The sequence below is a fragment of the Mytilus californianus genome, unplaced genomic scaffold (assembly GCF_021869535.1).
Source record: "Mytilus californianus isolate M0D057914Y unplaced genomic scaffold, xbMytCali1.0.p SCAF_9, whole genome shotgun sequence".
Taxonomy (NCBI): Eukaryota; Metazoa; Mollusca; class Bivalvia; order Mytilida; family Mytilidae; genus Mytilus; species Mytilus californianus.
The window spans coordinates 41,102,214-41,130,163 of record NW_026262745.1 but is presented as its reverse complement, the minus strand read 5'-3'; the positions used below and the strand labels follow the sequence as shown (position 1 = coordinate 41,130,163).

General features: G+C 32.0%; 1 protein-coding gene across 1 annotated transcript; it reads right to left on the bottom strand.

The window, feature by feature from the left end:
* Positions 1-181: 181 nt before the first annotated feature.
* LOC127715883 (uncharacterized) lies at positions 182-27,950 on the bottom strand. The gene is made up of 11 exons (XM_052222003.1): positions 27,930-27,950; positions 16,846-16,983; positions 15,728-15,898; positions 14,328-14,438; positions 13,429-13,494; positions 11,754-11,942; positions 11,055-11,128; positions 5,515-5,647; positions 4,584-4,700; positions 2,044-2,410; positions 182-429 (listed from the first exon to the last, which is right to left on the bottom strand). The coding sequence occupies exons 1-11, from the start codon at positions 27,948-27,950 to the stop codon at positions 182-184; spliced, it is 1,635 nt and encodes a 544-aa protein (XP_052077963.1).

Sequence of the window (27,950 nt, the reverse complement as noted above, 5' to 3'; positions counted from 1 at the left end):
AACAGCCGAAAATGAAATTTTTATAAAATGTAGTTGCTTTTGTATTGTGCTACCTTAAAATGCTCAGTTAATACAAATAAATGAACACATTTCCTGGGAAATTAAATATGTTAAGAATATGTGGAGGATATCAAATAATATGGATAATCGAATTATCATTTAATTCTGTTGTACCGGAAATTTAGCTTAGAACATTAATAGTTTCTAGTGATGTTAATTCAAGAAAAAATGTCGTTTCTATCAAACCATTAAATGCAGATAAATTACGAAATGCCATTACAAATTGAAATTTTCCGCTTACTTCAATGATTTCTCTCTTATAAACTCTGTTCTGGACTTCTGCTCTGTAATATATTTCTCTTTTGTCATTAACAATAAATCGTCTGGTTTTATCTTCTACTAGAATACCCGAAGAAGCTATCACTGGTGCTCCCTTTGCCGTAACGATACAGTATATCTGAAGTACAATGTATTTAGTTTTAACTTAGAGTAAGCTAACAATTATGAATTTATATAAAATTAATATGTGCATTTTGACTTATAATGGATATTAATCGATGATTCAGGCTACGATATTCAAACTCAAAAACAAACATTTGAGTGCAGAACTAGAAAAAAGTGTTATTCATATGTTTTTTTTTATTACAAATACTTTACTCGGGCATGAATGGGGGAACATTGAGGAACATTAAAACTAAAGCTACTGGGTTAATACTACCAAAATGTACATTAACATTATACACGATTAGACATATAAGAACGAGGAAAAGTAAACCTCTAGAGATATTATGCAAAAAATAATGGTCTATATATACGGGATAGTATGTTATTATTGTAATGGATCTAACTGAAAGTAATTTGCAATTATTATAATTGAATGTATTCATATACCATTTCCCTTTGTTACTTGCATGTAAGCGTTCTAAATATCAAGATTTATGATTGTTTAATTTTTAATTTTCAAACGTCCTCATCAAAAATTAAGAAAACCAATTACAATATGAGCAATTATCTTTAAAATAACATAGCACTCCAATTTCACTGATCTAATTGTCAGTTTAATTGTCAGAAGAAGACTAATCACCGAATGTGTACTTACACGAGCAACACGCCGAGTGCCACATGTGGAGCAGGATCTACTTATAATTGCAGAGCACCTGAGATCACCCAGTCTTTCGTGGGGTTCGTGTTGTTCAGTCTGTATTTTTCTCTGTGTTGTGTTTGGTACACTGTCTTTTCGTCGTTTTTCATTTTTTTTGTCATGACATTGTCAGTTTGTTATCGACCTCTGAGTTTGAATGTTCCTTTAATATCTTCCACCACTCTTTTGTAATCATTATTATAATATGATGTGTATAGAAAATAAACGTCTTATATGGTCGATGAAATAATTTTGTTTTAGTAAAGCAACAATATTCAAAAACTAAGAAGTTAGAAAATTCACTGTATATTACTAAGTTTTTGTCATTAAAATTACAGTCTATGCCGATTTAATGAGATACATTTGTATGCTTATTGGTATACAGAATTACATCAATTGATTAGTTATTGCTTGTTTAACGTCTACTGATATATATTACATGCATATTAAGAACAAATAAACAATAAATACGATAGGAAGATTATACCAAAGTGGGTCGATCGGGATAAAAGAAAGAAAAATTTGAACTACAACTGGAATATAAAGGTAACTATATTGGACATGGACAAACATGTTGTCTTGCATGAAGTCAACTAACGACGCTTCTTAGAGTTGTTGGAGCATTTGGAACGCGTAAAAACGTGATACTTTCCCTTTATGAAAAATCTAAATCCGGTTCAACGTGTCCATTAAGACCCGAGTGGCTGTGTAATTATACATCCTCCACATTCAAACAGTCATCCATCCAACGATGGTTTAACTGCTGTAGAAGAGAATTCCAGGCATGATCATATTTATATCCCACACAATGGTTTGTGTAGTTTGATATAATTAATATGTAGATTTGCATAATATAAATATAGCACACATTTATTTAGCATTGTCTATATTTATTTAATTGCAATGACAAATTTGAATTAAGATTGTCCGTACCTTTGGAACAAATAAAAGACATAGTGTAACAGTTGTTGATACCAGTAAAATTGTCGACTCCACGATGTAGGATAGAGTTGGTGACTTTGACAGTATGTTTGACATAACCACCACTGTAATTGTCATTGTAACAACATTATAAACATTCATTCCGATATACTGGGAGTCGTTCAGTGCTGGAATCTTTACGTTCCGGGTCTCCCATGCCATATATACACCAAATATCAATAACAGTCCTTTAAATGCATAAAACGATCCCAACCATTTATCCATATGAACTGACTGACAGCACGATGACTGATATATGTACAGAATATCTGGATCTTCTGGTGATGGCTTTAAAAAGGATAATATGAAATTACTATTTGCTCCATGGCGGTTGTGCATGCCATTTTCCGTATTAAATAAATGTCGTTTATCAAGTAACATAATAAAAATTTAATGTTCTTATGGAGTACTAAAAATTATCAATTAATAATGTTTAATTGATTTTTCAGCGCAATTATGCTGTTTGAGAACTGAACAAAACCCCCAAGTAATTGCTATCTTAATTGATAATCGGTGTTTATGTTTCTGGTCATGTATCGTTAAACTGAGCTTGAACATGTGAATTGCCCAATCTTGTGTACAATTTGGAGTTTAGTATGGCGTTCATTATCACTGAACTAGAATATATATTTGTTTAGGGGCCAGCTGAAGGACGCCTCCGGGTGCGAGAATTTCTCGCTGCATTGAAGACCTGTTGGTGACCTTCTGCTGTTGTCTGTTCTATGGTCGGGTTGTTGCCTCTTTGACACATTCCCCATTTCCATTCTCAATTTTATAGCAATATATATATATATACACCATGTTGATTGAACATGTGTTCACACCAATAATTGATGGACTTGTGCTACAGTATTTTTAGGATTTTTATAGGATCATTTCTGCAGATCTTGCTTCAACAATTGCAAAACTTATCACATGACACGGTACCATCTTAATTATAGATGTTAGTATTGTTAAAGATATTTTGTAAATTAATACATATTTCCATATATTTTGTTAAGACTATTCGTCAAATTCATGCACATTTTTTACTATTTTGTAAGTTATTCTCTCCAAACATTTATTTTGTGAATTTTGTTATACTTTTTAGTGAAACTGGTTAAAGCTTTTAAATTTATACATATGTCCTTTAACTAAATGGTAGAGTGTATTAATCTTGATCAATTTTAATTTAGAAATAAACTATAATTCCTAATACAACAACACAACTAATATTTTGATATAACTGTAATTAAAAGTGGACAAAAAAGGCCGTACGGTGACCTATAGTTGTTAATTTCTGTGTCATTTGGTTTCTTGTGGAGAGTTGTCTCATTAGCAATCATACCACAACTTCTTATTTTCATAAGCCAAGATGACACCACCAGGGTATTTAATTCAACGAGTATATATATGATGAGTGTATACAATGCATACACTTGTATATTTATAATCTGTTTCAAAAAATGAGATACATTTTTTTATTTAAAGTGTTCAATAAATTGGGGAAATGCAGAGTTAATTCTTGCGCTTCCGTGAACTTTGTTATTCATTTTTGTGATTTGATTTTAGGTTGCCTATACATGTTGCCACGTTTCTGTACCAAGTGGATGCTGTTAAGATTTTCTTTAATATAGTTAGAATTAGTAAAGCTACCTCTGTTGTCAAATTTGATATCTGTCGTTGCATAGGGTCTACAAAAACCCACAATACCATCATAGTACAATCAACAAATAGCAAGGCGAATATGATAATAATCAACTGCTTGTCTTGTAACAACTGAAATAACAATATTAAACCTCACTAGGACAGTGCTTAACGTTAGGTTGAAGAAAAAAAAATTAAAGTAAAAATTAATAAGCTGGTTTATTATTGAAGATAAACGTGTATCACCTGAAGAAAACTGTGTGTGCTAAACTACTGATAACGTGTACAAAAAACCTGTACTAATTATAATTGTATAAAATTACAACTTGTCCACAAAACATATAAAAATCGTCTAACTTTAAAATTTGACACACATTTTGGTATCTAAATGCATAGAATGTATAAAATATGATTACAAATGATAAAGTATATTTAAGTATAATCCCCTTCCACAGTAAAAAGTAAAATAACAAAAATACCGAACTCCAAGGAAAATTCAAAACGGAAAGGCCCTTATCAAATGGCGAAATCAAAAGCTCAAAAACACCAAACGAATGGAATACAACTGTCATATTCCTGACTTGGTGCAGGCATTTCCTTATGTAAAAACTGGTGGATTAAACCTAGTTGTATTGCTAGCTAAACCTCTCACTTGTATGACAGTTGCATAGAAATACATTAGGTTGACAACAATTTTTATTTTTTTCCTTTTATTTCGGTTAGCTTCACGATGATTTTAAGATTTCTGTTCATATTATGATTTACGTCTAGTGGTAAACATCTTAGAAATTGAAAGTAACAATGATCAGATAACTATTGAGATAATGAAACATACTTTACTTTTAATCAATCCGCTGTGTGCCCTTGTAAATATCTGATGTACGCGATAGGTTTTTGTAAACATTGATCCAAATGCTAATGAAAACCCGGCTGCAAACATGAATGAACGCATCTGAAAGTATAAATTAAAAATACATGATGAAATCATATAATTTTTGGCTTTATTTGGAGATTTTGTCACTTTCGCGTTCTCAATTTTTGTGGACTATCAGTCACTTTTAAGGAACCATTAGCCCTGTAGCAAGTGCCATTATACGGGCATAATTTGGATGATTCATAAGCATTTAAAATGTATTTCATTGGTGAAGTTGTTTAAGTGAATTAAGACAACTCCCTCCGGCGATGTTTACAATAGATGATTTTGACGATGCTTTTGAGGTCATAATCGATGTGGATTCTTGAAAATGCTTCGTGAATTTGGATTCTTGAATATATGCTAGAATATTTGCCAAGCACGTTAAAATCAATATAGCACGTTTTTATATGTCCACTATTATAGCTACTCTCACGAGATTATTTATTTGTTCCACTAATAATATTTATGTGCATCGGTTTAAGTTTGTCACTGTTTGTCAAAATGCTTTTTGGTCGTATTATTATTAATATTTCAATCACTTAATGTACGGCGGAACTATTTCTGCAATTATTATATGTAAGTGTACCTGACGGATGTGTAAAAACAGAATGTTATTGTTATTTAATATACAAAAATAATATAATAATAAAAAGATAGAAGAATTCTGTATAATTTTATATTTTCCACAAATTAAGACCACAGTAGTTTTCTGATGTTCAGATATCGTAAATCGATTTGGAAGGGACAAATCAAGGTAACAAACATAAACTGAGGGATTCACATGAACTCAAATAGAAGAGTGACCGTTTTGCATAATATAATCAGGAATTATTTAATTTTATCCAATTACCGTGCAGAAAACTGGATAATTTTTCTGTTGCAGGCGGTTGTCATCAAGACCTAATAGTAAAATCCCAGTATACACCAAAATACATCCAAAAACAGCCAGATTATTCAGTTTAGGACTTGAAAGCTTTATATACCTGAAATTTCAATTGAAACCTCACCTTATTTCTATAAATCAAATAATGCAGAATATTTCTGATATATACCGTTGCATTTGCCTTATACCATAGCTAGTAATGCTTTAGCCTGATGGGTGTATCTTATTTCCACCAAGATGTTATTGTCAGTGCAGAATGGTAGTTTACAATAATTTAGGGAGGGTCTCTCAGCGATTTGATAATATTTCATTGAAAAGCAAGATAAATGCAGGGTATCCAGTTACATTTGACGACATCATGGTGTAAATGTATGTTACGAATTTATTAACAATGAAATTTGTCACATAATTCTATGGCTAAATAAGAGGTTGTTTAAAAACATATACAATAAGATTTTAATCTCCATAATACCTTAATTTACGGTAGTGATAGTTGAAACGTAGAAAACAAACGGAAGAGATAATTCCTGTCAGCGAGACACATACTATGGCGTAAAATGCATGGTCATTTATCCCTCTTTGTCGAATGATAAATAGTACTTTATCTCTAGGAAACCTGTTTCCTGTAAAAAAGGAAATGATGTGCAACGAAACTTCTTAAAGTTGTCATATAAAGCTTTTACGTCCGTTCAAGTTAAAATATTTGTCTATCAATCATTTTTGGTTATATGCATTTTCAATTGTTTTTATACCAGTGTGTTTTAAACTCAATAATGACAATAACAATAAACGAAGTGGTGACAAGAATCGCTTGAACATATGCTTTATGTTCAACATTCCTTTCATATATACCTCTCTGACGAAAATGTCAAATATATACATTTCTTTTAAATAACTTTATAATATGTGAAACGGTTTAGAAATACAGTAACGCAGTGTCACTGATGAGTATTTTGTGGCCGAAACGAGCGTCTGGCGTACAAAGTATGATGAGTTTATTTACAACCACTGTCGATGCCACTGCTGGTGGAGGTTTCTCCCCGAGAGAATCATCAGCCCAGTACTCAGAACTTCTGTGTTCACATGAATAATCATTGATATGGTCATAATTATAAATTAACTGTTTATATAACTTTGAATTTTTCAAAATACTAAGGATTTCCTACCAAAATAAATAGTTTACCTTAGCTGTTTTTGACAAAACCTTTCGGAATTTTGGGTCCTCAATGTTTGTCAACTTCGTACTTTTATTTTGCCTTTTTTATTCGAGCGTCACTGGTGAGTCTTTTGTAAAAAAAAAAAAAAAACGCGCGCCTGGCGTACAAAATATTAATCCTTGTATCTATGATGAGTTTATTTATAAGCCTAGTAAGTTTTAAGAGGCAACCGTAGTTTCATGATTGTATACCGATTCAAAAATCTCGTTTATCTTTTTTTACATATACCATCCGCCGTGCGAGTCTAGCATCATTCAAAATATCGTCATATTGAATAGGAAACAATTCTTGTATCGTGAGATGTAAGACAGGGAATTTTATTTCAGAAAAAGTTTTTTAGCCAACTTATAAATGTTTCAAAGAAAAGAAATATATTTCCTGTTGTATTTTAACTTTCTCAAACTTTTAATTTTATAATATTCATTGTAATACATTTATTTGTATGTTTAACTTCTAATGAAGTGAGATGTAAAACATGTTTTTATAAAAGGCAATACTCTTTCACTGTTTATATTAATTGATTGATTGATTGATTAATTGATTGGTGTAAAATGCCACTTTCAGCACTATTGTGTTATTTCGTGGCAGTCATTTTTTTCGGTGGAGGAAGCCGAGGTGCCAGGAGAGAACCACCGACTTTCTGTAGGAAATTGACAATCCTAGTCGATAAAGATTAGATTCGAGCGCACCTGCCACGATTCCAACCCACAATCTCAATGTTGACAGGCTAGAGATACAGTAGTTCGACTACTTATACCACTCGGCCACCGAGGACCCATTGTTTATAATACGTTAACATCATGTTCGGAAAAAAATATTTTATTTGATAATGAAACCATTGATGAAAGTAGGAAAGTTTGGGTGCTATTCATGGTGCGAATATATTATTCTTCATGCAAATCGGTATGTCTACAAATCTCGTGCAAAAAATTAAGAAACATATATTGGAAATTTTTCACTAAACTGAGCATTTATGTGACATTGCGAGAGGAGTTTTCAGACAAGCAAACCACATGGAATATAACATTGTATCGGGAAAGATTCCGTTGATATCGAACAGCATTTTTAATAAGATGCTTATTTCATTCTTTACCTTTCCATAGAATGTGGTCACATTGGGAACAATTGAAATTCAAAATTCGATTTTCAGGGTCGTACATAGCAACTGTTTTCATTCTACCGCCTACAAAAAAAATGGATAATAAATATGGATTGATCAATCAACACTACTTAATTATAAATTTATATTTATATACAAAAATATTCATATAAAAGAAAAGGAAGTGAAAGATGAAAATAATTTCACGACTGTTAAAAACTATCGGAAGATTTATATAAGTATACATCACAATAATGAAATTGAAAGCATACCTTGATTTTGTGAGACAACCGATATTCCCCTCCTATCCGGGCCTTGAAAGGATATTGGTCCCTGAAAACAAAACTATGCCATAATTAAGCTTTACTTGACTTCGCTTCTATTTTTAATTGATGATATTCATCAATTCATAAAGTGGTAATATAATTTGTGGTTTTTTTCTGTAAATATTTGGGAAAGGATATATAAAATGCAAAAACTAAAACATCTATTTTGTTCAGATTTCCTCGAAGCTGTTCATATATAGATTATTTTTCTACAATGCAGTATCCTTCTTGGTCACAAGAGTACCATCAGCATAATTTCAAAAACATGAAAATGTAAATTGAAAAGGATATAAGAGAGAACCTACTATGTACTATGTAAAAAGGCCTTTATCCCTTCTACGTTTCAGTAAAATATGCAGTATTGGGTTAAATCGTTTTATTTATAAATACGAATGCTTAAAGGGAAAACATACAAAACAAACTAATTAGAAAAAAAACTACTGGAAATCCTAAAGGTTACAAAATGTACATCACAATTGAGAAGAACGTTTTTGTTTTGAAAATGTATTATAAATTTTACCGATTTGTGTCAAATTCTTTTATTATCTGAACCAATTTCTGTTACACCCGTCAACGGATCAAAAAATTCCAAACTAATTCCGCCCACTGGTCTGTTTTACTTCAGAATAATCTTTATTATTTAGTGATGAAAAACAAGATAAATCAGAGTATAAGACTCAACAGTGTCACAGATTATTTATGGTTGCTTACATCTAATTGAATAGACAAACAATAATGTAACCATTTAACAGAAGTAATATCTATCGGAGCAAAGTGGATTTTATGGAACACTATAAATCATTTCACTTGTCAATATATTTTATTTATAACACTCCAATGTTATCAAAGGGAGACAAATGTGGTTTGTGATGATCATCACAACTAATGAAGTAGAAATTGTATGCCACTCTGTGCTGATGTATCGCCGAATGATAGATATTGCGTCTGTAAAATTTGTTGTACTGCACTTGTTGATTCTTCAAACTGCATTCATAAAAAACTAGAAGATTTAAATAAATGTAATCAGCGGTGTTGCAACGCAAAATATATCATTTTTGGTATTCAGTAATTTTGTTTCTCGTTTTATTAACCCATTAAATCTGCAATCCGCTCGATTTTTTATAGCGGTTTTATGGGAGATTTTAATCAAATCTGTACACGCTTACCTAATCCTTCAATTTAAGTTACGTCATTATAGTATTGTATTGCCGAGAGTAACATCATATGATTTGTATTGCTTTTTTTATTTTATGCGCTAAATCCTTATCTTTTTCATTTACAACCTCTAGGTCATTACTGATAAGGACTATAAGCTCAGGCATTCCCATTGAAACAGAAGTGGCATGATTTAGATATCATACTTCAGAATTCTTGGTCTCGACTTAATATAATGAAGATTTATTTAAGTACATTTGTCATGGTACGGATTACAGTTTCATAGTAATTGTATTTGTAACAGGAAATTAAAGTTCTGTTTGTAGGTCGAAGTCATGATTTTGGAGGCAAATGCTGTCGAATTCAACTCTACATAAATGTGTGCTCAATGTATGTATCTGTGACGCATACTATTTGGTAAATTGTTGTTGATGTTCATAGATTTGCCATCGGATAGTATTTCTACTAATTACTATGTCAGAATCATTTTCTTCATAGCGCTTTAAATTTTTCTGTATCTAATTCTTCAACCTTAAATCATTATTACAGCAGATATTTTAGAGTAAAAATGACTTTAGATAGTGAATGTTTTAAAACAATGCAAAACAGAAAAAAAAAACATATTGACCATTAACCAATTACAAATTCGCAAAATGATGCGACTGTCATACAAGTGAGAGGTTTAGCTAGCTTTAAAACCAGGTTCAATCCACCATTTTCTACATAAGAAAATGCCTGTACCAAGTCAGGAATATGACAGTTGTTATCCATTCGTTTGATGTGTTTGAGCTTTTGATTTTGCCATTTGATTAGGGACTTTCCTTTTAGAATTTTCCTCGGAGTTCAGTATTTTTGTGATTTTACTTTTCCCTGACAACATATAGTTACGGTCTAACGAAAGCTACTAGTCTGTTACAAAATGTACACATTGCTTCTTCTCAGTCACATACATGATCTGACAACAATATACGACGTACTGTCGAGTAATGCTCATACAAATAATATATTCACGAAATCTTCATAAAACCACTTGTATGAGTAATGATGAATATATCCCGATGCCTCGAACATCACCGAAGAAACAGTTACTGTCTAAATACGCATCTGGTGTAATACAGTTAGTACCATTAATGTTATTACTGGACTCTTTGCATTGTTCGAATTACTGTTTACAAGAAACATATAAAATATAAATAGGATTTGACAATTGTAGCAGTGGTAATTTATTACATGTCAATAACCGAAATTAATAATGTACACACAACAGATATACATATATCGTTTTGATGTATCCTGAAACAACTTCATCATTTTTATCATGTTGTGTCATCCCTCCCACAGTACACTGACTACAAAATGCTAGTGTCAAATTATGATTTTTCTAGACGATTCTATCAATTGAATAGAAAGTATCTGTCGACTGCTTTATTTTACAATTTGAGACATTTTCCAAAAAACGAACGGACAAGGCTATTTTATCAACTAAAGTATTGGCTTTATATTTTGGTCCGTACTAGTCGATTGTTTAACTTTTCAAAACTTACGGATAGGCCATCAAAACTCAAATTCTGCATAACACGACGCAAATCTGCCATAATATATTCTCCGTCATCATAATCAAATTGTGAGATGTTATGTGATGAGCTGTTTTCTCTCCAGTGTCGTAAAGTTTCTTTGATAGTTAATGCCATGGTCCAAACTGTATCATACGCACTGGTAGCATATGGACTGAGAGGTACTGTACCATTTATACTCTTGTAATCTACCAGAAACTTTTCTGCCGTCTGTAGTATTTAAACAAAAAATCAAAATCGATCAGCTTGTGTTGACAGTAATTCAATTTCAAAACTAAATAACGACAATCCACAATAATGTTTTATGATACAGCCACGTGTATTTAGACATTTCTGAAATTCCATTGTTTGAATCACTAACTAAAATGTCGATTATATGCTTAAATAAATGCACGAGTAATAAATGTATTTGAGATTTACAAAATAACAGCATTCTTATTTAATAGTAGTTATAGGAATCTCTTATGTGATATCAAGGTGTTTTACATTTTTTGTCGTTTGTTCTTTTTGAGAATTATGTAAACTAATATTGCTTTTTATCATTTTATTTAGGGTACAGTTTGAGGGTTTACAGATTCGCATTAGGCTCATCAATACTTCCAAATAAATGCATCTTAAATTAGCTATATTGAGTTGTTCGTAACATATTTTTAGAATGACGAATCTTTAATTAAGTTGATATCCAATGGCTGGTCATAAATGCTAATTCGTCTTTATGATATATAATTTTCCAAGAAAGGAAAAAGTTAAAAAGGAAAGAAAAATTAGGAAAAAGAAAAAAATAGGGTTTGTTTTTTTAAGAGATATGTATTAAATAATTGTTTTGAAAACTTACAATATTTGAAACAGACATTTGGTTATTATTAAATGTATTCAAGCTTGTTACAATAAAATATCCCTCGGTCGCTTTCTGTAACTCGGCTACTGTACATTCTGTATCGTTTGAGGCTTCCCACCACCTTTCAACGGTTTCTTTGATCAATATCCATACAAATCGGGCACCAAACATACCATGCTTATACGCCTAAAACAATATTTAAATCAAATATTTACTTTTGTATCGATATTGTATAGAATGTAGTAATACAATCGTATATCTGTAAAGATAAAAGCGCAGATAAATGTTAGAGTGCAAAAAGTAAATATCCCATAGAATACAGATGGACAAAAAACGTATAAAAAAAAATACTGAACTCCAAGGCAAATTTAAAATGGAGAAGTCCGTAAAAACTGACAAGTTTGATGACAATTCATATAACAAAACCAGTAAAAATGTTAGACCGATGATAAAAAATTGTACTGAATAATGAGCTTTTATAACTACTTGGAAGATGCCACTGCTGGTTGACGTTACGTCCTCAGAATATCAACACCCCAGTGGTCATATAACTCCTGTGCTGACATGAAATGTCACTCATTGGGAGTTTAGTTTTGATAGGGAGGCAAAAAAAAGTCCAATAAAAACACCACGGTTAAAAAGAAAAACAAAATTAAGACAAACAAAAAAGCAGACACTATACAGAAAATAAAAATTGATCAAGACGAATTCCACCAGGGATAAACTCAAGTGTGCTGGAAGGATTGGCAGTTTGGATCCTACTCCACTAGTGACACCAGCTTTGTTACTCCTGTTAAAATGCGTTGAAAACTTTTATATGATGATAAGGCAACACACAATAGTGGAAATCTCAATGTCTCTTATCAAACGCCACGAAATGTTCAATGCTCTTTAAACTTGTTATTGGCTTTTGAATATTCGAGCGTCAGTGATTAGGTTTTTATTTTTAGGCGAAATGCAAGTATAGTGTACTAAATTATAAGCCTAGCATCTTCCATTCGTTTTTTATTTCAATGGCGAATAATATCAATAAAAAGTCATATGGTTTATTTTTCGTACGTTCTTATTATGAAACGGTTCATATACTAGTGCTGTATATATATTGGTGATTCTTTAGGTTTCTTCCATTTAATCCGTGTTAACTTTGTTAAAAAAATATAGCCATTCGGATTTTGTTGACATTTGCAAACACCTATTTTAAGAAATAACAGAAACCTACACTTCAATGTCCTTTTAATGTACTGTACGTGCGTTATTTTTAATGATACCACTGGTCTCGACAGCTTTCGAGTACTAAAGCTAAAAGGAAAACGCTATTTCATAGCTAGTATGGTTTCGGCTTTCATTTATTATTCAAGATCATGTTATGACCGTTGTATATTTGAAAGTTGCTGTCATGTGGCTCATTTACAACTAATCTTAGTCAAAAGCCTTTCAGTTTGTTTTAAGAACGCAAATCTGACGAGTGTAAGTCTTGGTATTTCTTTTTCTTATTCACAGTATATGCATACGGATTCTTTTTGATTGTTTTTGCCTTGAGTCTTTTCTCTACAGGAATGAATAGTTTTTTTACAGCTTCCTTGTGATCTATGAATGCTTAATTATAACTTTAATGTGATGTAGTACACTCAAATGTATTTCAAGATTATAAGTTATTCCATATAAAGCTTACCTGACAGAAAACCTTCCTAGCTGCAACTTCAGAAAAACCTGCAATTATGACTCGAATATCGGCTCGCTGTAAAATAAAAAGAAGTAGTGTGTTTGATGTATAATCTTTGCCTTATTCTTAAATGTGCATTGCGCGATTGTGTCCATCTCTTGTGTAGAATCTGGTATTTCACTGCATAAAATACATTTAAAAAAATTAAAATAGCCCAAATCTTGCTTAAGTGTAAGAACAAAAAATATATAAGTGGTATTCAAAAGAGAGGCGAAAGATACCAACGATACCAACTGTTCGCATGTTAATGCATTTAGTTGGATAGATGCAGTGATAAAAAATATTACACTGAGAATGTTTAGATACCTTCTGCAGTATATAGTTTTGTTTTTGCCTGATGTGAGACGATACCAATTGCCATTGGTAAAATAGTGATTGTCATAATTGATTTTTTTTTATCAATTATAAACTTTAAAACAACAGGATCCACTGATGTTTATCAATATAACCTGAGTGACAATTGTTTCTGAAATAACATTCGTCGTTTATTTTTGTACCAAGGGGAATAGGAGCAAATATTTTAAAAGTTATTGAAAGTTTTAGCATTCGAAAGTCGTAGACAGAATAGCGTATTGTCTCAATAAGTTGCAACTTTAAAGTTTTAAATTTAATTGTTTTTAAACTGAAAACTTCCTGTAAAACTTTACCAAATAAAGGCGATTACGAATTGCTGGCTTCCGAGTAGCTATGAATATGGAGTATATTCGAATCCAAAAGAGTTTAATTGATGGGAGAATGACAAAAAACATGTTTTTGAAACACTTTACCGACCGAACTTCCCGCAGCCATTTATTAATGCATGAGGATTTTCATCATCAACCTTCATCAATTAAAGAAAAAAAAAATACCTGAAGTTCGAGGATTTTTGATGATATCTCAGTTTCTTTTGTATTGAATGACACTGATCTCTTAATTGTTATTTTGTTTTTCTCTAATGTTTTTGCAAGTCCATCAATAGCCTGAAAAACAGAAAGATTGCTCAAAGATTGCTTCAATTTAAAAACACGTGGTATGATTGCCATTCCATGAAGACTACAAAAAGCATACAGCTTTATGCCTGAATAACAAAGAACAGAAAGATAAATTGACGTCAAAACCATTTTTAGAAAAACAAATTTAAAACAAAACTCACCAAAGCAGAATTGAACTCATGTCGACAGGTATGGTAATTATTTCTAGTTTCAACAATGTCAATTACAAGTGAAAATATGTTAAACTAGGAATCGAGCTCATAAATGTTCTGGAGCATTAGAAACGGTAAACTGATTATGTACATGTATCATATGTAAAGTTAGAAATTTTATGATAAAAACATTAAACATCAAATTATTGGAAAGTTTGTATGCTTGAACTAGTTATATAAAGCTACAAAATGTCAATATGTTACATGTCGGTTTCATTGTAACCCAGCGAACAAATGGAGTAAATCAATTGAAAAAGATTCTATAAAGTAAAAAAAAAATATTTGATATTTCATTTACAGGAATACATAACACAAACTGCTTGTGTTTGAGGTCATACAAGAGAGAGCAGTACAAACACACAAATTATTGAAAAACTGACAAAATCGTTACCAAAGGAAACATTACGTAAAGACAAACAACAGACCATAAAACACTATACAGAAAATTTAAAAACCATTATCGGAAGTAAGTCACGAGATGATTTGTTTGCCTTGATTGCCGTCATACTTTACCAATAAAAACATAGTTATGAGATAATATCAGACATGAGGAATTTTTGAAAAAAGAGTATATCTATCAGATTTTACTGCACAAATTGGTTGAATTTCAAATTAAGAACAATTGAAGGCTTTATATCATTTAAACTATAGATTTATCATTTTGCACTTAGTCTAACGGTAGGAAAGCTTTTATGTGCATCTGAACATATATTATTTTGTGGCGTCATGGACAAGACTCTGGAAACACAAAGAGCAAAGCTATGCTTATTCGGGTAATCAAAGAGTCAAATTTGACTGTTAATCTACAATATCATATCTTTTCCTCGTCCGACGACGATAATGGTCGCATTGCATGAACTGACATGTTTTTGATATGTGTGTTTTTCTTCAAGTTTTGAATGAGGCACGTGATATTGCGTAATGAAAGTTACCCTGTATCTCTAACAAGATGTAAGTTAACATTATAATTAAATATTAGATCCATTTTTTGTTTTTAAGAAACCATTGTGATATAAATAATTAGTAATGTATAAAGAATACAAGGATGCTTTTATATTCACCTACAAGATAGAACATTTCCTTATTTTCATATATGGTAGCTACAGTATCCCATTTAAAATGCTGAATAAATAATTCTCTTGCTGGATTGTTGGACGAATCAGTTGACGCCAGTCTAAAGAAAGTTTTGTATCTCTCCCTTTCACTTAAGGCTGGTGAGGTTGATGCATAGGAAACCTAAACAAAAAAAGTTTTCAGCTAATGTCATAAAATTGATGATACCGATTTTTATGCTCACTTAATTGTTAGTAGACTACAAGGTCTGTGCGTTTGATTGTGATTGATTTAATGCTGTAGATTTACGTTCCGGTCCATACTCATTTTCATTTTCAATATAGTAAAAACTACATGTCCATGTTAATTCATAAATAGTGTAAAAATTAAATGTTAAATGTTCATGCTACATATTTATGGAATAGCTCAAGCCAAATGTGCTAGTTTAGTTCATGCTTTCTGTTCATGATTAAGTCTTACTACAGTCTAAAAGATCATGTGAAGGTTAACGTCATGCTTCGTGTATACATCATTCTTTTAATACAGATTCAAATTCATTCTTCATGTAAATGTTCAAGCTAATGTTCTCTGAATACTTAGTTCACATTTCATTGCAGAGAGAGTTTGAGTGCAGTGTCAGTTGCTCAATCCAATTCTGCTTACTGTGGTTTAAATTAGATAACACCATTCTTTTCCATTGATCAATATCAAGTCATATTTGATATATTGGTTCCCGTTTAGCTCATGCTCTATGCGCATGTTTCAATCCATTATGATCTATGTTCTTGTACAAGAATATACAACCCATATAATTCAGATTAGTTTAAACAAAAAGTTTGATGCTGCAACTATATGTTCATTACATCTTTCATTTCTGCATTTATAGGCTTATAAAAATAGTGAGATATGATATAATTTCTAATGAGATGACTATCAAGCAGAGACAAAGGACAAGGAGGTGGCATTTGTTTTTGTTGACCTATTTTCTTGGCTGTTGATTATTTAAATATTCTAGAACATGTTTTTATCACACCGAACTTCTCCAAATGATAGACGTTGGCGGTCTAAAGAAGAATTAATCTGTTTTATGGGAAATCTCGGAGAAATAAATGTGTATATCTATAACTCACTAAAATCAAATTCCAATATGGGGACAGCTCTGCCAAAGTTTCTGTTACCTCTGAGCATGCGCCTCCCATAACCATCAGTATCTGTGGTTTTCGGTATATCAAATCTAAAAGTGCGTCTGTTGCTACGCCTGGATCACACTATATAATATACATTCCAAAATGGCAATTAATAATTCTTCAAAGGAGTAGGTTAGATAAGGCCCTAAAATGGTCCCTATTTGGAGCTAAAATTTCAAATTATGATTTATTGACCAATATCACAATACATACGTATAATAACGTTCTTTCATGACTTTAAACCTGTTTATTTACTTTTGACTTTAATTATTTATCCCTTGTAATTTTTCATTAACTGTGTATTTGCATTCAGGTGTCACAGGTCAAATTTATTCGTTCATTGTGTGTTAATTTACGTTTTTTGATTGAGTTAAGCCTTCCAATTGATATTTTATAGTGTGTTTTTCTATGTTGTGATGTTATACTATTGTTTCAGAAAAGGGAGAAGGTTTGGTACCATTAAAACGTTTAATCCCGCTGCAAATGTTTGCACCTGTCCTAAGTCAGGAATATGATTACAGTAGTTGTCGTCTGTTTATGTAGTTCATACGTGTTTCTCGTTTCTCGTTTTTATATAGATTAGACCGTTGGTTTTTCCGTTTGAATGGTTTTACACTAGTAATTTTTTTGGGGCCCATTATAGCTTGCTGTTCGGTGTGAGCCAATGCTCCATGTTGAAGGCCGTACCTTGACCTATAATGGTTTACTTTTATAAATTGTAACTTGGATGGAGAGTTGTCTCATTGGCACTCATACCACATCTTCCTATATCTATTTACAAATAGCACGCATTTAGATTTTTCACAAAAAAATCAATGAAAACAGGTAAAGTGCTATTGATGTTTGGACAGAAAACAGAGAGCGTATGCCTCGACAAAAAAAGATCTTTTTACATAATGTTTGTTTTAAACTTTCACATATCAGACTGGTATATTTACAATAATTTTCGTAGCGTGCGCTCTATGTGTCCTAAGTCTCAATTTGGTTGACGACTTCGTCAAATTTCACCAATACAATTCTATTTCACTTACTTAGTACGTGTATTTTCACCAACTTGAAATATATATTTTATCTTGAAACAATGGACTAAATATTCAAGGCCCATACAAAACTTACTCCTTTGCATCTTTCAAAATAAACAATTGAAAAAAAATCAATATGTTTCAATACTATGACGATAATATAAACCACATGATATATGAATAAATACACATAGAAACGTATAGAAATAAATGAATGAATGGATAAATACACATAGAAACGTATAGAAAAAATGAATGAATGAATAAATACACATAGAAACGAATAAAAATAAATTAATGAATGAATAAATAAATACATAAGTTTTTCTTCAAATAATTCAGGATTTCATGAAAAAAAAAATCAATAAAGAATGCAACTACTTAAATCTAATTATCGATACCATGTTTTATTGTTTATAATCTAAAATATCGTTTTTGCTAAAAATGATTTAAATCCATGTCATATATAAACCGCTAAAACTATCAAGATGAACTCGTATCTTGCCTGATTTTCAAAACAGAAGCGTTCATGTCAAATTTTTAACCAGATATTATTGCCAAAAATTGATTACATTTCCTCGCTTGAATATATATTTTTAAAACGTTTATCCCAAAATCGTAAAATAAACTAATAAATATACTTCCAATGTTATCATGGCTTTATGTAAACACGAGATCTTTGAATCTGATTGCTTTTGTAGGTCCAATAAGGTCAAACTTAGTGTCGATCATGTTCATTTAATGTACTTTTTTGTCGATACAGTTTGCCACATTTCTCATTAAGCGTATATTCTCATAGGCGCCTTCGAAACCTTTTCACTTGTTTTTTGAAGGTTCATTTAAATGATTCATGTAATTTCTTACTGTGTGCTGTACCGATAAGTCCAAATCAACCGCTTTGAAAAGACTACCATAATTTACATCGCAGATGATCAAATACATGTCAAATTTATTTTCATTTTGGGTTCAGTATCTATAAATCATACCTTAATCACCAATTCGAATTCGAACTATGTTTTTTTTCAAAAGCATATCACTGATGACAAAACTGGTGTTATTGAATGAAAGTAATTGTGAAATAGGAAAAATGGTAATGATTAAACCAGTTTATTTCCGAATCTTTATAAACTGTCATTAATTTAAACGATATTTGCACCTTATTGTTCAGTTTTGGAGCTAGATATAGGGAAATGATTTGTATTAGAGCACGGATTTCATCATTACAATTTATAGTCTATATGTTTTATGCAGAATGCATCACAAAAGACATCCGTAACCTGATATATGTTTGCATAGTAAGCGGGATTCTTGCTTTGTGTTATCTCAATAACATGGTTCGTTCAAAAGTCTTAAAGTCTTTTAAAAAATAACATTTCCTACAATGGTCGTTGCTTATTGGTAGTTCTTTAAATGCCATAATGATGTTCAGAATTTGGTTTTAATTGTTAATTATTCAATAATGACATTTTGACATTTACTACAGTTCAACCAGAGTGTATATATGCCTCTGGTTTAACCAATACAAAAAAGTAAAATAAAAAAAGTACCGAACTCCAAGGCATTTCCTTATGTAGAAAATGGTGGATTGAACCTGGTGTTATAGCTAGCTAAACTTCTCACTTGTATGACAGTCGCATAGAATTCCATTATATTGACAACAATGTGTGAGCAAAACAAACAGACGTAATAGGTAAAAATGTAAAACATTGGGGTACAGCAGTCAACATTGTGTTATATAGAAATAAAAAGATGTGGTATGAGTGCCAATGTGACAACTCTCAATCCAAGTCACAATGTGTAAAAAGTAAACAATTATAGGTCAAGTGCGGCCTTCAATAATCTTAATAACTATAAAACAAATAACTATTTCAACAAAGAAAAACAAAAATGGCATATAAACAATTTATAGACAAAGTACATAAGCAAAAATGAAAGACAATAATACAAAAATTACCAAAGCACAATAACACAATGGTGGGATGTATAAATACCGAGCCGCTCCAAAAGTATATTACCAAAAATAGACTAAACAGTAAAGGTTAAAAATATACAAAGACAAATAAAAAGAACACTATTACACGAATTAAGATGATAAACAACGTCAGTACCTAGAATCTATACTTTAAGACCATCATGTATTATTTGAGAAGTTAATACGGAATATTTATCAAAACAAGGTCTTGGTATCTTCCGATGAACTTTTTTAAGAAAAAGGATGAGACGTTCTTTGACATAACCATGGTTCATCAACTTTCTGCTCAGACATTGGTGACATTTTATAAAGTCTGACAAGTAGCTGCAAGCTCTTGAATACCGAATGATTTGGGAAATGTATATCTCATACGCAGGTGAAGTTGGTATATTGCTGCTAAGAAGGGGAGAAATTTATAATTTCAAAATTAAAATCGTCTTGTTTGTCATAGATTCTGGTACTGACATGACCGCTTATGTCGGATTCGAGGTATAAAAATGAGGCGGAGGAAGCCGTGTCTGTTGTTTCATTAATTCTGGAGGATATATTAATGGAACACAATCACAAAAGTTTGGATTGTTAATGGAAAGAACATCATCAATATATCTTGGCTTCTTTGATATTTTTGTTTTTTGACAAGTATCTGACGGAACTCCGACTCATATGAAAAAAAGAAGAGGTCGGCAAGGAGAGGCGCACAACGGCATGCACACAACGTAGAACAACAAAACCCTGCATTAAACAATAACGGTACATGATAAACGGTTGGGTCGTATACACAATCCGTTTAATAACACTGACATAACAGTTACTGTAAGTGGCATTCCGTTCCCTGACGGTGCAGATTAAATGGAAAAAGCAAATGATTTGATTCTGGCTTTAAGCGATTCCGTCTCCGATAATGTAAAAGATTCTTGCCACGACTCTCTTGCCCTCTAGATTCAGGGACAAACCTGATATCATGAAAACAGGTTTTCACAACACTAAGGAAAAAGTGAATGTACCTCGGAATAACATGAAATTTAGACAAACGACGAAATATAAGAATGTGTTTTTAAAGTAGTAAATCCGGAGTATAGAGTCATTGAAAAGAACGCGAGGGCAGTATTTAGTTACCTATCGGATTGACGATCTAATAGGGTGGACGGATTTTTAAAAAAGCGTGATAACTAAACACATGGAGTCAGTGGTGATCCTGATCGGGATCAGGACGTCGACCGACTATACTCTGGTAAAAGTGTGTCACTAATTGCTTTTATGACACATTCAGTGCATTTTAAAATGTTTGACCTGATTTGACAGTTTTCTCAAGTCCATCCAACATCATTCATAATACATTTACTAACAATGAATTACAAAATACATGTATGACCAATGATGAAAAGGTGCTCTTCTTTTGATAACACTCTATCCTGGCTAAAGCTGACTCAATATACAGTGAAAGCGACGTGGAGTGTTATTCACATGAAAATCGTACAAATTTCAAAGCCTGGTATCTTTGATGAATTTTTTTACTATGAATTAAAGGCAGACATATATACACATGTGTATATATGTCTCTAATAAAAGTAAATGTAGCTGCGATCTACCTATTTATCTAACCTCGAATGAAACAAGAATGTGTCCATAGTACACGGATGCCCCACTCGCACTATCATTTTCTATGTTCAGTGGAAATTGGGGTCAAAACTCTAATTTGGCATTGAAATTAGAAAGATCATATCATAGGTAAAAAGTGTGTACTAAGTTTCAAGTTGATTGGACTTCAACTTCATCAAAAACTACCTTGACCAAAAACTTTAACCTGAAGCGGGACGGACGAACTAACGAACGGACGAACGAACTAACGAACGGACGCACAGACCAAAAAACATAATGTCCCTCTACTATCGTAGGTGGGGCATAAAAAAAAGTTTGAACTCTATTTAAATAGATAATGTGTAGTCAATCCTTTGGTTGGTAAGAGATATTGCCGCTAAAAAGCAGCATAATTATACAATTTTGTGCCTTCAACTCTGGGTTAGGAGTATTTTTCCGTAGAGAGATTTATGCATTTTAACTTTGCAATATAGAAAAAGCCTTTAAAATATATAAAATAAAAAAAAAATACACCAATGACTCTAAATACAAACTAAATAAATATTTCAAGGACTTAAAGACATATATAATGCATTTATAAGTGAGAAAGGAGAGGGTTGTGATAATTTGGATTGATATAGTAAGTGTAAAAGGATCGAGATACCTTTGTCTTATATACATGTAACCGAAGATAAATAAACGTCCTTATATAGGCATGGATCTATAATGATTATAATCCTACCTTTGAATCGTTGACTAAAAGTTCAATCTTGTAATGTTTTGAAGCTTCATTAAAATGTTTTTCTGCTATTTTTGCAGCAATTAATTCCGAATATCCCATCCAGTCTGGTCTACTACCATCTATATCGAATAAACCTCCAATTTTAATAACAACGTTATCAATTAAACTAGAACTGTGTGAGTGTCCTAAAATTGACTGATTTAGAACAGTTACGTGAATATATATGCAAATTATCCAATTTAACAGTGCTCGATTTTGATTCATGATACCATTGGTTTCAATTTTACACATGGTATTCGATATGAAACAGTTGATTTACTTTGTAATTTAAAGGAAAAGTTGCACTTTCACTGTATAAAACTGCTAGGATTGTGAGCAATTAGATTAACTTTTAACTCCCTTGCTTTAGTAGTATTAGTCAAATATTACAAAATTAATTCTTGTTCACTAGATGTTTTATAATTCCAATCACGTATATTTTGTACTTCGGATCATTCAGTTATATTATAGTAACTCTGATGTATTCAATAGGTAACCTGTTTCTGAAAATTTCACACGACAAAATAAACTAATCCAGATGAAGAAAGCTGTAAGCAGACCCGACATTCTCATTAAGAAACACAGTATTGTCCTTCGGACATCTTCATTGGCGTTTCGCTCTGATAGTATCAAAGTTGACAACATGAAAATACAATTTAATCAAAAGACACAAGACACTTCAATTATAATTTAAGAGTTTGTGTTTAAGATTTATCCGTGATCGAGAAGAAAATTGAATTGATTCAAGCTTTGTTTGTCGTATTAACGGACATGCGACACTATGAATGTATTTAAGTCAATATCCAATTTAGAAGCGATGGTATCATTGGCATTGTTTCTCTAATCTTCTTCATTTTGATTTAATGTATCCTCGGTTGCACTGATGATTATCGCAAGGATTGCCTATTTAGTTTGAATGCATTATTTCCAATTTATTCATTCCTTTCGTTATGATACTGCAGCTTTAGTAGTCAAACTACTATTTAAATTCTAGTTTGATTCAATTGGTATTACAGTAACTACATTGAATGTGTCAACACTAAGACCCTTTTTTTGTTACTTTTGGCTTATACTTGTAAGGAACCAACTGACACTTTTAACAGCAGGGATGTTAAAGAATTTTTTTTTTCAGAAAAAAATAAGCAAAGAAGAATGTATGCTATCGAAATAATTATTCACCTGTCGCGAGAGGGATTTTTATTTTGTAAGGCTCAAGTTCTTAGTACTTCATTTTAGGTCAAATACTGTTAGTTTTGTTTTGTTTTATGGCCACTTAGTAGTGGATTTAACTTTAAAAAAAAACATAATTTATCTAAATTTATTCTTTGATATACTGAAATGATTTTATCTTTATTTGTGCATCCAACAACCCAAAGAAAGTTATATGCATAATGTGTTTGTTTAAACACTATACATTTATGAAGTTAAGGTAGATTCACTGTATACCGCCATCTTGGATTGTACAATAGCAGTACACAATCGGTCTAGTTCTTTGCCTAAATCTTCAAATTTTGAGACAGATTTGCAATTTATGTTTAAGACTGCTTTTTTGTATAAAGAAAAATAGGTGATTTATTGCATTATCCAAAATATTTAAACAAAACCAAATATTTATATTTTTAGAATCAATTTTTCAACTTGGCCATTTAAGGGGAGATACTCTAATAGTAAAAAAAATATACTGGAATGATAGTGAAACTTTCATTTTTTACTTGTAGCAAGAAAACAAGTTCGGTGACACCATTTTTTCATTTTATTTTCTTAAAGCATATTATAAAGCCTACCTTCTCATATAAATTTTAAAATTCTATGTCATAGATTTCTTTTTATTCACACAAATGTGTTCTATCATGAACAATCTATACACATTTCGGCAATTTTGCACCACTTGTAGCTTGAAAAATAGCACGGTGACCCATACTTTTTATTATATTTTGGAAAAAAGCATTAAAAAGTGTTCATTTTGGCAAAGTATAAACAAATTCTATCTGAGAAAATATATACCGATGATCCACCTTAAAACGACTTGATATCTTTAAAAACATACAGCGAAAGCAACTATTGTATTCATTTTGGCCATGATAAAAATAATAAATCAAATGATATGGAATGGCACAATGCAATAAAATAAAAGAGAGAAAGTTTGACGGATACAATGTTAATAAAAACAACAGTAATTGTTAAATGTTTTTGATAGCACTGTATGTATTATTTTTTTATTTTTGTATCACTTAGTGACCATTTTTGCAATTTTACCTAGTCTGGACATACTATTCGTTATTGTATGATTTATATTCCTATATTTCTTAAAACTTAAATAATAAATAAATCGGAATTACATATTTTTTGTGCTTACAATTTACAAATTATATGTATATCAATGTGTCTTTCTGTGCAAAACTGTAAGTGCGGATAGGGTGACCTAACACTAGTAGTACTGCCCATTTCAAAAGTTTTGAGCTGATTTTGACAATATTGAACAAACTTGAGTGTTATTAAATAGCTAATTATTAATCAGTATTCCGTTAATGTAAATATTTGAAAAAAAAACATTCCTCAACTTTTTTCACCCTATACTGCCAAAGTATCACGCTTTAGCGAATTAATTCCCAAATTCATTCTTGATTTCTCATAGGAAATGTTTATGTTTATGGACTTTAACAAAAACATATTTTTATCAATAAATCGACTTCATTAGAAAATCCTTTTCCAAACTTGCAATTTCTCATTAAACGTACTAAATTATAAGTCTTTGATCTGTGTAAGGTATTGACATGGATTGAATGATGCGAATGGATTCAACTAAATTTCATGTTTTTAAAATAAGATAATTGTGTAAAAAAACCGCGTGAAAAGTTGACATTGTCTCTATATCTTTGTACTTTGGTTAAAGCCTCGGTCAAACCTTAACGGATAGCTCGAACGGATGCCGAACGGATACCTTTTTTTCAATCCGTTCATGTCAGTTAGACGTCCGTTCTTATCCGTTAGACGTCCGTCCATATCCGTCGATGTCCGTTCTGTCCGGTGGAAAATTTTGGGCATGTTCAAAACTTTGAACGGACGTCCAACGGATGAAGTGTCCGTTGAACGTCCGGTAGTCGTCCGTTTTGTACGGTACTCGTCCGTTTCGTTTCCGTTTTGTATCCGTTACTTGTCCGTTATACATCCGTTAGAGGTCCGGTAGACAAATTCACCAACGGACTTCTACCGGACGTATAACGGATAGAACGGATGGGAAACGGACATGAACGGAAGGATAACGGATACCTACCGAATGTAAAACGGATAAATGCCAATTGAAAATTTCGCGTCACTCAGAAATGACAATTATTGATATGTCAGATTTCTTGAGTGTCATGAACGTCTATTACTTATGATGGATCTTGGAGAAAGAGCATGTCTTCACTATCAAGCAGCTCTTATTCAGGTCCGACTGAACTTAAATGTTGCAAATATAAACCTACTAGTTGTCGAAAGGAGAAGAAGGAGAAAACAAAGGAGATGGTGGGCAAGATCATTGCTTAGCCTGAAAGATATATATTATTATTACTTTTAATTTTCCGCTTATCTTGTTCATCCGTTTTATCCGGTACGCTTCCGTTTGGTGTCCGTTTTATGCGGTACTCGTCCGTTGGATGTACGTTCGACGTCCGTTCTGTCCGGTACGTTTCAGTTTCTCGTACGTTGCATATCCTGTGAGTGTCCGTTAGGCATTCGTTACCCGTTCGTTTTATTTGATCAGTATACCAACGGACACCCAATGGATACAAATTTTGTCAACGGAAAACTTTTTTTTTCATCCGTTCGGCGTCCGTTTGAGCTATATATCCGGTATGGTGTGACCACAGCTTTACTGACGAGAATAAAGATATGTATAGCCATTAGACTGTTTTTGTTATGTTCTTTTTATGCCCTTTTGGTTTCAATACTGTAAAACGCTTAATACCTTTTGGATTTGGGCTGTTGAAAAAGTTTACAAAAGAAACATTGGTTGTGTGTAAGGTATCATATATCATATATGTTTTAAAAATACAATGTTTAAACCTGTCACTTTCGTTGGGTGCCTCTCCCTAGTCTAAAGCCTATAATTCAGTGGTTGTCGTTGATTGATGCATGCTACATTTTTTGGGGTTTATTGTTTAATTAATAAAGCATAGATTAGGTCGCTGATTCTCTCGTTTGAATTTGCTTACATTTTGTCATGCAAGGGCCTTGGATTTTATTCAATGTTAAAGGCCGTACGGATAAGTTATATTCGTTGTTTTTCACAAATCAGAACGTTTGTTTTTTCGTTTGAATTATTTCACATTGTTTTCCTAATGGGGCCTTTTATAGCTGATTATACGGTATGGGTTTTGTCCATCGTTGAAGGCCGTATGGCAACCTGTACCTTTGTAGTTGCTTAAATCCACCTCACTCTGAAAGATTGTTGTCTCTTTGGCACTTATACCACATCTCCTCATTTTATATCTTTAACGGTCCACAATTTTCTCCATAGACGGTCCAAGGCGTCTTCAATACATTTCTTCAAATCAAATAATACACCAGCCATGGTATGTAAGACGGTTCGAGGTGTCTTTAAAGATGACCCGACTTATATCCACTGACGGTCTGGGTTCTGGGCTGTTCTTTATATACACGGTCGAAATTGCGGAATATCCTCAAATTTTACTGAATATGATGTTTTTTGTGTTATTTCGTGCTCATAAACACGTTTTACGGAACTCTTAAAGTTTTAAATTACAAGTGATTGACGACCAATTCACATTGCTTTAGTTTAATGACAGGAAGCCAATAGAACTTAATGAATACAAAGCTTTAATAACTTTATTTGTTATAACGCCATTTACATTACATTTTCCAACTCTAAAGCACTCCCAACAGTTATCATTCATATATCATAATGTATAACATACATACAAGGTATACTACATGTACACAAAGGTATCATCTTATAGAAACGAAAACAGAAATGAACGAGAATGCACTTTTGAACCAGGAAAAAAATCTAGAATTGTTTTTTGTAATTTTATTCAAGTTTACTCTACCTTTTAGAAAAGTCTGTATTTTTACATACCTTGCTTTAAATTTACCGTTTCTTAAGAGTACAAAAGTTGAAAATGATACTTTTGCACATTCAAGATGTATTTCAAAAATATATGTCAAATCCTGTGACTGATTCTGCACAATAGTCGACCAAGACTAAACAATATTCGACCATCACCGAACAATATTCGACCAAAACTTAACAATATTCGACCAAGACTGGACAAAATTTAACCAAGAGTAACAGTATTCGACCAAGACTGAACAATACTCGACCAAGATTGAACAATATTCGACCTAGACTAACAATTTTTTTTCAACCAAGACTGAACAATATTCGACCAAGACTGAACAATGTTCGACCATGACTGAACAATATTCGACCAAGACTGAACACTATTCAAACGAGTCTTAACTTTGCACAGTTTGAACACTAATTAACCAATATTTAGCTGTATTCGACCCTTTGTTTGATCAAACTTGGTTTCATATATTATAAGTACATTCCAGACTAGTTAGCTGGACAGTTCAGACGTTCATTTTCATTTTTGATGTCCCTCTTTGTATTTACTGAAACAGACGTTTACAGCTATACGTCGAATTTAAATCTGTTAATAAGTCTTACCTTTGAATCGTTGAAAACCAT